The 13418-nt window shown below is 41.0% G+C and overlaps 1 protein-coding gene across 2 annotated transcripts; it reads right to left on the reverse strand.

The window, feature by feature from the left end:
• Window positions 1–399: 399 nt before the first annotated feature.
• Window positions 400–12367, reverse strand: MINAR1 (membrane integral NOTCH2 associated receptor 1). 2 transcript variants are annotated; one of them, XM_042471520.1, is made up of 3 exons: window positions 9732–12367; window positions 6192–6446; window positions 400–3996 (listed from the first exon to the last, which is right to left on the reverse strand). In XM_042471520.1, exons 1-3 carry the CDS (start codon window positions 12027–12029, stop codon window positions 3799–3801), a joined length of 2751 nt encoding a protein of 916 aa, XP_042327454.1. In that variant the 5' UTR covers window positions 12030–12367; the 3' UTR covers window positions 400–3798. The 2 variants fall into 2 exon arrangements, with proteins under 2 accessions (XP_042327454.1, XP_042327455.1); XM_042471521.1 differs by lacking the exons at window positions 400–3996; window positions 6192–6446 and adding an exon at window positions 9121–9148.
• Between the last annotated feature and the right edge of the window lie 1051 nt (window positions 12368–13418).

Consider the following 13418-nt stretch of genomic DNA (forward strand, 5'->3'; position numbering starts at 1 on the left):
ACTTCCTTTTTGGCCGTTATGATGGATTAAGTGTGCTTGGTCAGCATTTGCACAGAACTGTGCTGTGATATCTGTTGTTGTTTTGTGCCTTCAAGTCATTTCTGTCTTTGGGTGGCCCTAAGGTGAACCTATTATGAGATTTTCTTGGCAGGTATTTTCAGAGGGGGTTTGTCAATGCCATCCTCTAAGGCTGAGAGAGTGTGGCTTGCCCAAAGTCACCCAGTGGGTTTCCATAGCTGAGCCAAGACTCAAACCCTGGTCTCCAGAGTTATAGACAAACACTCCAAGCCTAGACCATGCTGGCTCTGATATCCCATGTTCTAGCATTAAGTATAATATTATGGCAAAGAGAAACAGAAAAGGGGCAATAAACTACTGCCTAATACCAATGTAGTGAGTGGCTGCAGTACAGGCTGCAGTACACCGACAGAAGACATAGACTCAAAAGGTGCTATGTGGCTTTCAGTCTAAGCTGAAGGGATGTTCATATATTGCAGTATATGGAAACCGTGTACATATGAAGGGGAGAATGGGACTACTTCTTTTAGTCCCATCATTCACATCCTACTGACATCCATATCCCCAACTGCCCTGGTTTTTCAAGGACAGTTCCAGCTAAATCTCTGCTATTCCACTTTTTGAGCAGCTTTTAAAATGTCCTAAGTTTTCTACTTTCCTCCTCATCTTACTCCAAATGCTGCAAAATGAGTTCAAAGTTGAAAAGTATTTTCCACTCAGTTGACTCAATTGGAAGGAGAGAGGAGACTGAGTCTTGCCCTTCCCAATAAACTCATTTGGGATATTTTTCAGGCTTTGCTAAACTTGATACGTAAATTCCAGGCTTTCACTGTTTGAAATAGTAGGTTTATGTACTTCTAGATTAATTACTTTAATTTTCTTGTTGCCAGGCCACACTCCATTTCACTACACTCTCATGTTGCTCAGCCACTTGTGTCCCAGTTTTCATCTATGAAATGTTGGAGGGAATGATGTCCACACACCCAAAGTATGGAAGGTGCTTAGATATCTCTGCTCAAAAGTTACATCCAGTTCTAAGTATACCAACCATTCTCAGGGGAAGTATTTTCTTTTCCTCTCCAAAGCAAACTCTGTGATGAAGAAATGCAAATGTCCAGACAGATTTCTTGTCTTCCCTCCCCTATTAATGCTACATTTGGGTTTAGAGTTGTATTCCCTTTATGAAAAATCACATTAAAATATTGCTTCTATACGTCAGTTTTAATCCTAAACATATATACTAAGAACTAAGTCCTACCGAACACAATGGGACGTCCGAGAAAACATGCACAATTAAACTTCTAGCTCTTTCTTACCCAAACCTGTTTTGCTTTACTGTTTGCTTTTAGCGGTTAGAGCTCCTTATTGCATGTAAAAGCTTGGGTTCATAATGGGATGTTGTATTGTTCTGAATCATTGTGAGTGCAAATGAACAATTAGTAAAATGAAGATTGTTTTAAAAGAGGGCCTAGACACCCCTGTTGAGCTTGGATAAGTGTCTAGGATCAAATCGCTCTACATCTCCCAGTCAACCTGGTCAAGATTAGCTGGGGATTCTGGGAACTGTATTCAAAGAACTAACTTTTCCAGGCACTACTAATCCACATTCATGAAAGTCAACCAGTAGAGCCAGCGAATCCTGACCTCTCCCTTTCTTTCGAGAATACACTGTACTGGTATAATGTGTAAATAGTCTTATAGAATTCAAAACTACACATATTTTGTGGGCTAAGGAGAAAAACATGCCTAACGTCCTATTCAGACAATTTATTCTCCCCAGACTATTTGTATAAGTAGCTCCATATCCCCATTGGGAACTAGATGTGTGTCACCCAGCTATTCAAGTATACTTGAAATGCATGTTCCTTGATCCAGCTACCATCACTCCTGGACTAAATTAGTCTTGAAGCCAAAATCAGTTATGATGAAGAAATTTCAAAAACGGGTAGTCAGACAGCAAGAAAATCTGCCATGTTCAGTTTAGAATTCAATAAATCTCTCCTGAACTATCAATAAACTGATTCAAATCAATATCATTTCACATCTTCCTTGAACCCAGGTTTGCAATCAGGTTTACACACAAAAAGGAACCGCAACCAAACCCAGTTCTCCAAACAAGCATACTCCCTTATTTCCACAATATTTGGATCACGCATGGTATAGATGTAGTTTTTCACATTTGAAAAAAGCTCAGATATACACAAGGGAAAGCAACATGTGTGAGTTAGAATTACTCTTAACCTGTGGGTTACACTATTGGCTTGAAACTCTGTTTTGTTGTGAATTGAAAAGCTGGAACAAAGGGAAAATCACAAAACCCGAGAGCCCTACTTCTTTACCCTCCAAAAGGCACAAAACAGTTGTTGCAAAAAGATGAATCCACTCCCAGGTTCACTGAATGCACTAAAGGGAAAGAGTGGAGTCAGGCCTGGCAGCCACATCCCCTGCCAATGTCTTCAATGGCCATACCCTCCAAGATTTATGAGAAGCATCCCTCTATGTATACCAACATGTTTGGCCCTAAATTAGCTTTGGAGTAGAGAAACTCTTTGTACATACTTTGTTACACAGGAAGAGCCCTCCCCAAGTACTCCAAATAAATACAGTACATGGAGGATATGCTTGAGGCCAGTATACTCACACTCAGCATACAGGCAAAAGGTTTTCCTCCAGAACTGCTTTCAAGGGAGTTTTTATGCATTTCCCTAGATTTATAATAATTTTGCTGATATTTCCAAGAATCAGAACAGGACAATGGAAATGTACTGGGTTTGTTTGTTATCATCTGGCCTGAATGGAGTGCAAATGATTTTGCTACAAAATTCTGCAGAGCAAAAATAACACCTTAAAAAAATGAAAGGATGAGAGAGAGCATTTGCTAGCAATGGAAAAGTGATATCAATGCACTCAATGAAAACCTCAGACGGGAATTGCTTTGTCACCAGAATCTTTTTGGTCTATAGCAGATGGCACTTCACCTTTGTCAAGGATGGAGAAAAGGTGCCACTCCAGATGTTGAGCCATAGCCCCCATCATCCCTCAAGACTAGCCATGCTGGCTAGGATGGATGTGATGTGCAAGCCAGAGACATCTGAAGAGCTAAACATTCTGCATCCCTGACCTATGCATTCAGTGATAACAATAAGGTCTTGCAACAAGACCAGGTTACAAAGAGCCCTTTTGGATTCCAAGTATAAGAACTCACCCATCCCATGGCTACAGAATCTGCTTTCAAAACGGAACAAACAAAGAATACATAACCACCAAAACACACACATACACACAAACAATACATTCAGATTTTTCAAATTTCAGAGAACGCTACCACAGCTTGTATCTCTCTGATGAAATGCATACTGTACAAGAATTACCAGTCATCTAGAACACCTCCGTATAAAATTTCTATTAGTACGTGGAAGAATAAAATCCTCTCTCTTCCTCCATTTGCAATCTTGTAAAATAGCTTTATCTTCTCTCCAAAGAGTGCAGAAAGGCGGGGAAATCCACTTGTCATAACGTGTAAAATTTTAAACCATGTTGCCGTTAGGTCTGCGAAACGCTTCGCGGTTTTAAAAGGATGAGCTTCTTTTAAAAAGGAAAAAATAAAATACGGAGCCGAAACATCTTGACATGCTCATATGATGAATTCCCTTGGAACATCCTTTCTCGTGAATGGTTACAATATTTGCCAATAAGGTGGTTATTGAAAATACTGAACAGGATATCTGGAGCAATGTAATGTTATATACAAGGCTGTGATTGATTCATCCGCCACTGGATTCATGATTTCATAGTGCATATGGGAACCACGATGACAAGGATAACTGTACAGGCAGCTGCTGCAATCAATGCAGCTATTTTGCACACCTTTGCTCTTCTGAATTCAGCTTCTTTGCGCTTTAATAGTGAATCATAGCCTGGTGTATATATGTCCTCCATCCAGTATTCTAAATTGTTGGGGTTTAATGATTCTTGAGTCTGGAACCAAAAAGGGGGGAAAAGAGGGAAAAAATCAAGAAGGAAACCATTACATTTTTTTCTCTCTCTTATATTTTCAGTTCAGAAAAAGAAAACCACACAGTTTACAAATGAAGGGCAGGATCAAACCAGAATTGATTCATTTATCAGGGCTGGCTTAAGACTTTTACCATTTTACCATTCGGGATTGGTACCATTTTCACATTCAGGATTCCCAGGACTATCGAAGGCTTTTAGATTTCAGGATTATGAAATCTATTATTTTTAACACCTTTGCCTGATGAAGAACTAAGTGGAGATTTGAAAGCTTGCATCATGTATTTTGTGCATTTGGGTTGGCCCAGTAAAGATGGCACTATTTTGTGGCTTTTGGATGTTATTGTACTTTGCTGCATGGCCAACATATTTTTTCTATTTCCAGTGAGGGAGATAGAAGTACTTGTGGAATTTTCTGCTTCAGGTGCCAAAATAAATTGACTAGCCTTGAGTACTATGTACTTTGGCTGGGGATCAGAGGGAAACTTGGTGGGGAGGGCATTGACTGCTCTAGCTGAAGCAGTGAAATATCTTTGGAAGTGAGAATGGGATAGTAGTAGAAGTGATTATAAATGGAAATGTTCCCTATTACTGTGTTTTAAAAGGGAAAGCAGATTGGGTCTACTGAAAAATCCAAGCACTCATAATAAGCTTTCCAAAATGACTTCCTTTGCCTCTCTGCCTGTACATTTGCAAGAAGAAGAAGAAGAAAAGGCTTATTATAAAACTATTGCCTCATGCTCCCCTGTTGCAACGCTTCCTGCTATTAATTTGGCAGCCACACTAAAAACAGACTACAAGATGTCCTCAAGATAAGTCATAGCAACACCTTATGACTGAAAATGTTGACTGCTAAAGCCCTTGGGTCTCAGGATGGCTGATTAATCCTCAACCTTGCCACCTGCGAAAGCATAAAGTCTATGGGGAACTAGGGCAAGGGATTACAGTTTAAAAGCAGAACCTTTGTGACATTTTGTATGACTGAAGGTTTGCATACCTGCTAAGCCATCAAACTGAATGCAGCTCACAAGCTGTGGATGATGGCCAGGGCTGGCATCATCCCACTTGAATGCCTGGGCAGATGCCAGGCTCCCAATGTCCTACCAAGGCACAATGCCCTACTGATCCTCCTTCTCTGCTTCTCATACTGTCTGATATAAAGTGCCCATTTTAACCTCCCACAAAACTCCAGAATACAATTGTATTAAGGACTAAAGGATGTGTGTTGTGAGAAATTAAAATGGAGGCTAGTATGGAGTTGAAAAAGACAGTGTGTCAAGAAATCCTGATGAGATGAATCCAGGGCTAATAATCTCTATAGTTCAGGACTTATTCTTAGGAGCACATGGTTGTTTTTGGCATAAGACTGCATTTTCTGTACAGACAGCAGCATTTTTTGTGTACAGAAAATAGTGTTTCTGTACAGAAATATTTTCTATCAGGAAAAAGCTGTTTCTGCAAAATGTGTGCATGGTTGAATTGCACATTTTCTCTGCAGGAAACAGCTTTTTTTTTGCACAGAAAACTATATTTGCATAGAAATCTTATTCCCTGTACAGAAACTGTTTCCCCGCCTGCGCAGGAAGATGAAGCAAAGGGGAAACAAGGCACTAGCTAGAAATGTTATCTTTGGGTTGCATTTCCTCTATGGTCATCAGTTCTGCTCCCTTTCCTTCACTGGGAACAGAACAGAACCTCACAGGGATACCTAATGGGCATATAGGGAAGATTTGAAAGCCAAATCCATCCAGCAGGCCAGAGATTCCCAATGCCTGTCCTGGATGACATCTGCTGCTTACCACATTAGTAAAACACTTAAGAACAAATGCACTGACTGTTACTGTGTGGAAGAGCATGCACCAGAAATAATGCCCCCTGAATAATGTAGGTCAGGAATAAAATTAATTTCCCTGTACACATAAAAGGCAATACAAGAGAGCAACGTGGTCCAGACACAATGATATCCCCAGTTCAAAAGTGACCAGAGACACAAAGTGTAGACAATTTCCTCTCAGCCTCTGCACAAAGGGGATATTGACAATCCATTCCCATTTGACAAGATAATTACAATGAGAGCCTTGCTTAGCATTCTGGGGCATCCGTTGGGTAGATTCTGCACAGGCACAGATTCACCAGTATAAGAAAAGTATGCAACTCACTTGTAAATCCAAAGAAGCCAGCTTCCCTTTCTCGCCCGAGTTCCTTGTGTATTCCTCAATGGTCCAGGATGGCTGCGTCCGCTTGACCTCTGCAAGTTCTGTCAGCCGCATGTCCGTATAGAGAGGGTTGGTCTTCATGTGAGACTTGAGCGATGCAGGGTAAGGGTGGGGGCTAAAGACTTGCTCAATCAAGAAAGCATCTTTGGGTGGTTTCGAGTGTCTGTGCGCCTGAGGGATTTCGTACTGCCTGTCCACCTGCAACAAGATCCAGACGTTCACAGAGGGAAAGAGGGAGGCTTATATTTCATAACTCATGTGGACGCTATAGCATAGGGATGGAAAATGTTTGCCCCTCCAGTTATTTAGGCAAAAGATCCTCTGGAACCCTACCATCAGCTATGTTTGGTGGAGCTTCAGGAAGCTGAAGTCCAAAACATCTGGAGGGCAAAGGTTCACCCCCTCTGACATAAATGAGGAGGATTTCTGTGCTAGTGGGATCATAGCATTCAATGTCAGCAAAACAGGGAAGAGAAGGTGCTTGACAGACCTCCTCTGGAAGGGAGTCCCACAGTCATGGAACCACCCCTAAAATGGCTACATCTTTGGTTCCATACAATCTGGTCTAAAAAACCAAGTCTTTGGGCAAATCCACATAGGCCTATGTGGCCTTACTAATAATTTTGGAATGGACTGCTGAAGGCTCTAAAGAATAAATCCAAGATTTGCATTGAACTTGAAAACACATTGGTAACCAATATAACAGGTATAAAATTAATGGGATATACCTCCTACTAGTGATCGTTCAAGTGGCACATTTTAAGCTGCTGACACTTTCCTAACATTAAAGATAACCACTACATTAAGCACAATGGAGTCACTCTTTCAGCGGCATGCAGGTAGGTCTGAGATGCAGACAGGACTTGTACAATAGCCACCAATCTCACAAAGGCCATCCACGATGGCTTCCTAAAACAATGATATTCTGCTATGCAGCCCCAAGGGTTTCTCCACCTCAGCCTTACCTTAACATCCATTCTAGTTGAGAGCATTCTGGAAACTATAGTTTCAAAAATAACCTTCTCAAGTTCCAGTCTTCACCTTCTGTTAATGCTTCTGCTCCTACCAACCATGCGTACATACTCCATTTCCCTCCACTCCAGTTTGCTGTTTACCTCTGCCCCAAGACATCAGCAAGCATTCTGTGGCCATGGAAGGAACTATTTCCTTGGTGGATTTCCCCCTTTTTTCATGTGGTTTTACAAACTTTGGGGTACCTCAAATATGCCAATAAAAACTTGTTGTTTTTCAGTGACTCCATTTTGGCTACATGCACTCAGAACATGAGCTTAGTACCAGACTGAGAGAGGGAAGAGCCAGTCATGGATCTCCGTTGTCTCAACTCATTTGGTAATCAGAATTTTGGTACCTCTTTTATTACAGAATATTAGAGGGTAGAAGAAGCAAAAGTCTTTTCAGGAAAATGTACAATAATTTGCTAACATTCTTCTCCAAGGAGGAAAATGAGCAAGCTTCAGGACTGAAAACGTTCATGGTTCACTTCCAATAAAAATGTAAAAGCATGTTTATTTTTTGTGTCTCTGTTAAATACAGAGATGTACAGAAGTCAGAAATAAAGCTAAAACATATTTAAAGATACAGATTGTAATGTTTCTTTATGAGCCTACACCTACTTATTTGCAAGATCACCATTCCAATACAAGGACAATTAATGATTATATGTACAGTCAAAGTATTTGTGTAGGAACACTTTGCTACACCTCATAGAATAATACAGTGGGAAGAGACCCCAAAGGCCATCCGTTCACACCTCAAAAAGATTCATAATTGTTATCTCTCTTCATTTGCTTTATGATTAATAAAAAAGCAGTTGTGTGATTCTCTCATTTGAGTTGAAGCCATGGTACTAAGATGGAAGGAAAAGTTAGTTTAGTCCCCCCCTTCATCTAACCAGTAGCATTGAAGACACTGCCATGTGAAAAGCCAGGCCTGGAAGGGATAGAAAGCAGTTTCCTTTATTTCTAGGAATTAAAAAGACTCTTCAAACACTTTTCTTGAAGTAGTCCAAGCACAGATAGTTTACTACTTTACTATGAAAGTTACAACTTCAACCTTGAACCTGTCTAACCAGTAGATTAATACACCGGAGCTTTAGGTGATTCATCAGCAGGGAACCAATTTGATGCCATGGCCTTGAGAATTAGCAGCACACTTCTTTATAGTGACGGGTGGTTGGCTTTCATACGGTTATTGCAAAAAGAAATGAAGTGGGGACACCTACACACATATACACACACAAAACCCTCTCAGTAAAGTGATATCTTTTAATTATTGAACTGGAAAATTAACTCCCAGTTTCATCAACACAGCAAAAAAGAGAGACCTGTACTGTTGAAGGTGTAATCTGCAAGCATATTCAACTTGAAAGGGCCAATAACATGTTTCTTCAGAGGTGGTTTGCCATTGCCATCCTCTAAGGATGAGAGAATGTATGGTTCCAACCTATAAAAATTGTAGTTGATGGTGGGGTATTTAGAATTATCAGCCAGAAAGCTATAGTGTCTCATCAAACTATAAGCCCCAAGATTCCAAAAGCTGAGGTTAAAGTGGAATCATAGGCCTACAATTGTGTACTGTGAAAGGACCCAAGATTGCTCTCTCTATTCATTTCCTGCACTTATCTCTCTACTTTCTTTACCACCATGCAGGAGCAGTAGGGATGGGTAAGTCTGTCGCCTACACTGGAATCCTTTTAATCTCAAGTTCTTTCCATTCCATTTATGAAAAACTGCAAAGTTTGTAATTTCCGTTTCTCGAAACAAGGATCAAATTAAATTCTCACCTATCTGCACTGGTCAAACTGAACAGGTACATCAATTCCTAGTGCGGAGAGGACCATGTTGTAACTGCCTGTCAAATAGTTCTTAATGAGGAAGCACCTGTCAGGAAAAAAAGGGGGGCAACCTAAGTTCAGCACCACAAATGTGGTTTATAGAAGGATTCAGACCCAGATGTAGAACAGCTAGGCATTTTGCACCCTCTGCCTGCATGGTTGAATCTATCAGTTTTGTTTTCTGTTAGATTCAGATGCACCCCTTGCCCATATCTCAAGATCTTTTTTTGTCAACTTTTGTAAGTGTGTATATGTATAGATGACATGAAATTATCACCCATTCCACCACTGGACCCACACAATTCTAATATGAATGCCTCACCATTTAAAGACTTTGTATGTTACACATTAGAATAGAGTGTATTAGAATGAATGGCACAATAGCCAACCTTTGGTTGGGGGCTGGAGGGCAGCAGGTTGGAAAGGCTATAATATATTAGGAACAATATCTGTTTGTTTTTAAGGTCACAACTATTATTTATAAAATATGGTGGCTTGAAAAAACAGGCCAATAATTGACATTATTATGATTTGCATTTGATAGGCGCTGGAATTCTATAAGCCTTCCAACTGCTTCCCTTTGTGCCATCATGTTTTAAATATGGACTGGACTGAAACTGACAAATTACCTCTTTGGATTTCCTGTGCCAGTCTTTGTTTTCATCCCCGCCTCGGTCTTTCATCTCTTCCTCTGTGATGCCTGTTTGGTTGGTATATGTGATCGCTCGCCAGTCTCTAGGGGAGTTAGCGATGCTGGCAATCTTGGATTCTGTAGCGCTGTTTTCTTCTGTCAATGACCTCGAGGACCTCCTAGTGAATAAGCTTTTTTTTAAGGCTTTCACTCGAAGGCTTTCGCTGTTACTGCCGCTGGCGTCTGAACAGCACCAGTCTGGATTATTCTCCAGTTTGCTGCCGTGCGAAGAATTGTGGCATGAAAATATCCGAGGGGAGGTGCTTTCTTCCGACTGAACTTCACTCGTCAAGGAATTAAGGTCTAGCTGGACACTTACTTTCTCTGGCTGCTGGATTTTTTGATCCAATTTGTTTAGCTTCCCCAGGACCTGGGAAATTTCATCTCTGACACTTGAGAGAGACTCTAGTTTCTTTTCGATTTCCCCGATCCTTAGAACTAGTTTGCAAACACTGGTTTTCAGCTCGTCGTCTGTGCCGCTGATTTCCAAACGAGACACTTTGTCGAGCTTGTTACCGGCAATCCCATTGGAAATTTTTGCTAAGTGATGCTCGGGGGAGCTTTCGCAGTCAGATTTGTGTATCTGGGAAAGCGAGCCAGTGCTGTTGTAGCAAGATGACTGCATCACTCCTGTAGACCCGCAGATGCTCATGTCATCCAAGAACCTGAAGATATCGCTGATATCATCACTTACAATTTCAGAGTCATCATCTGACTGCTTGAGAGAATGTCGTTCCCCGTACCTGTTCGGATTTGGGTGGCCCATCTCCTTGCACTTCTTGTGATCCAGCCCTTGTTGATCTGTCTGTGTCCCAACACTGTTGGTTTTGTCGATGCTTAGTAGCTGAACAGAGGAACAGTTAATACTTTTATCTTTAAATTTTTTGATGGGCTCATGCTTCTCCACTTCTAAAATGGAAGGAATGTCTTTGGATTTATGCCCATTTGATTTCATCGCATAGTTGGGCTGCAACATTGGTTGCTGATCCTTTGGGCTAAGATAAGGTTGATGTCTCTCAGAAACAGGAAAATTGGAAGACTGGCCATTTGAACCCTGGTATCGAGGTTTCTCTTCTGACTGTTTCCGGTTAAAAAAAGACCTTTCAAAATCAGGTACTTCTTCAGTATTCAAGCTCCAACTCTTGACTGGCCAAGGTGTTTGTTTGCTTGGTTTTCCCAACCACCGTTTGGTATCCTGTGTTCCAAGGATGGTTGTGGGTCCAAAATAAGTAGATGCCTGGAGATCATCTAAGCTTTCATGCTTGACTCTCCTTTTATCAGGTACTGGGGAATAAATTGGGTTCAGATATTGACTGCTATATGGCATTTCAAAACTATGATTGAAGAATGGCTGCTTGGAGGTCTCCTTCCTGCTTGGAGGCTCTACTAGGTCATCCTCTGGTTTACCATTGGGTGATATCAAGTTGGGTGTGATAGTTATGAGATTGTGGAAGTCCTCCTTGAATATGTTACGTTTCTGAACACAAGACTGCATTATAAAGGGCTCATCATTCGAAATGAATGTCTCTTTAATGCTTGCACTGATAGGTAAGGAGTCTTGATCTGATATAGACTCGGTTTCTATGTTCATGGGAAAATAGGTACTCTGCATTTCACAAGGGGGAGAGCTGGCAATAGTATAGGATGCCAAGGCCTGCAAACGATCAAGGGAAGCTGCTCGGCCTTTTATTTCCTTATTGACCCCGAGCAAAAAGTTTGGCTCCGAAGCAGGGACAAACTGTGGACAATCTTTGCAATCCACCTTCCTGCATTTGGGAGGCCTCAGGTTTGAATACCCTTGGCTGAATTCTCCATCCCTCAATTCACAATTAAGTACACAGTCCACCATATCACACACTTCTGGGTCAGATGGGCAAGCCTCCACCGATTCTTTCTTCCTCACCTTTTCTCTGGCAACTGGAAGCTTTTCCTTGGCCATGCCTCCATTCATCTGTATGAGGTTGAATATTGTCACTATGTCTGCCGCCACCATGATCTTCTTGGACTGCTGGTTGTTGACTGTGCATCTCATTTTGTCCTTGAACAAGGTGGCAGGGAAATTAGGATCCAGGCAGGCAGTGTAGAAAAGCACACTCCTTAGCTTGGCCAGCTGGGACAAATCAAACCTGGCACACAATGATTTGCAGAGATCTTGATAGGAAACCGTGTTCTGCTTGGTATCCAGTTCCTCTAAAATGTTGACCAGGAACACAGAAGAGTCCTGACTGGTCTCCATGGCCAATGGATTGCAAGCTTTGTAGTTTATCCCAAAGGTTTTATTCCAGTCCTACATTAACAGAAAACAAAAGCAAAATATTAATCCTAAACTGTTTACAATGTATAAAGCAGAATATTTATGAACCCAAATAATTATAACTCACAGCTCAATCAATTGTCAATGTTTTATTGTTTTTTAATGGTAGGGTATGACCAAGAGGTACAAACTGGAAAGCTGGGTTTGCAACACAGGGGAAACATTATCTGCTCCCCTTTCTAAATGCTCTTGCAGAATTATTGTAAGAGCCAGCATCTTAAGGTGAGCTTGATATGATTCAGATCTACAGAAGAATCTTAACTCAGAGTCTTATTTCAAACAGTGATTGGTTCAAGAGAATATGGATTAGACACTGATATCTTTTCCCCCACAGAAATGCCCTTCTGTCCACTGATCTCAGAGATTTGTCAACAGAGCAACCTGGCAGCAGAGCTGGTCTGCAGGGCTAAAATCTGCAGGCAGCATAGCCCAAAACAAAGAAAGAACTGTGATCCAAATGTCCCCAGATTAGAAACAGAGCCACACATCTGACATAAATTTAAGGTCAAGACAGTACTTAATTCATATCCTAGTCTTGGGATAGCAGAAAAAAAGCTTGCTCCATCTTCTACATTATACCCCTTCAGCTATGTAAAGATGGTTATGTCATGTCTCAATAGCTGAGAAGGAATAATGGAGAGCTGCAATCACTTTACAACTGTAGACTTGGACTTATAGTCCCAAGCTCCATTCCTTATAATTCTGTGGCCCAAATCTCTGGTTGCTCTGAAGACATATGGAGAAAATATGCTATGTAAAAATGCTATGGGCATGTTTAATATTTCAAAAATAGTGAAATCCCAAAGGTGGACAAATCTGGCAAATTATGGACACATGATCATAGACACATGCTCCTTCATGCAACCAGTCAAATTTAGGTGTATGGAAGACCACAAAGTGAGCTCAAAGGGATATCAGGAAAGATGCCCCAAAAATAATGACTGTGAATCCATAGTGTAAATCTGCATTAACATAGTTAATGTAGTTACACAAAGACAGCCAGCATGGTGTAGTGGCTAAGTGTTGGACTATGACTCTGGAGACCAGGGTTTGATTCCTCACTTGGCCATGGAAACCCTCTGAATGATCTTGTGTGAGCCTCATACTGTCAACCCAAGGAAATCCTGTGATAGGTTTGCCTTAGGGTCACCATAAGCCAGAAATAACTTGAAGGTGCACACACAACAACAACAACACTTTGCACAATGGTTGATCTCTACGATCCTTCAGCTGAATTATTAATTATTAATTATTATTTATTCACGGTATTTATACCCTGCCCTTCAGTCCTAATGCCAACATTGTGCAACC

This window comes from Sceloporus undulatus, chromosome 6, assembly GCF_019175285.1.
Source record: "Sceloporus undulatus isolate JIND9_A2432 ecotype Alabama chromosome 6, SceUnd_v1.1, whole genome shotgun sequence".
In the NCBI taxonomy this organism is placed as follows: Eukaryota; Metazoa; Chordata; class Lepidosauria; order Squamata; family Phrynosomatidae; genus Sceloporus; species Sceloporus undulatus.

What these genes read in the sequence shown, in the direction of transcription:
- MINAR1 (XM_042471520.1), bottom strand. Translation starts at nt 12,029, where the DNA reads ATGGAGACCAGTCAGGACTCTTCTGTGTTCCTGGTCAACATTTTAGAG. An exon ending in GGCACAGGAAATCCAAAGAG is followed by an intron (nt 6,447 to 9,731) that starts GTAATTTGTCAG and finishes ATCTTGTTGCAG; the next exon opens with GTGGACAGGCAGTACGAAAT. An exon ending in TGGCTTCTTTGGATTTACAA is followed by an intron (nt 3,997 to 6,191) that starts GTGAGTTGCATA and finishes TTTTGGTTCCAG; the next exon opens with ACTCAAGAATCATTAAACCC.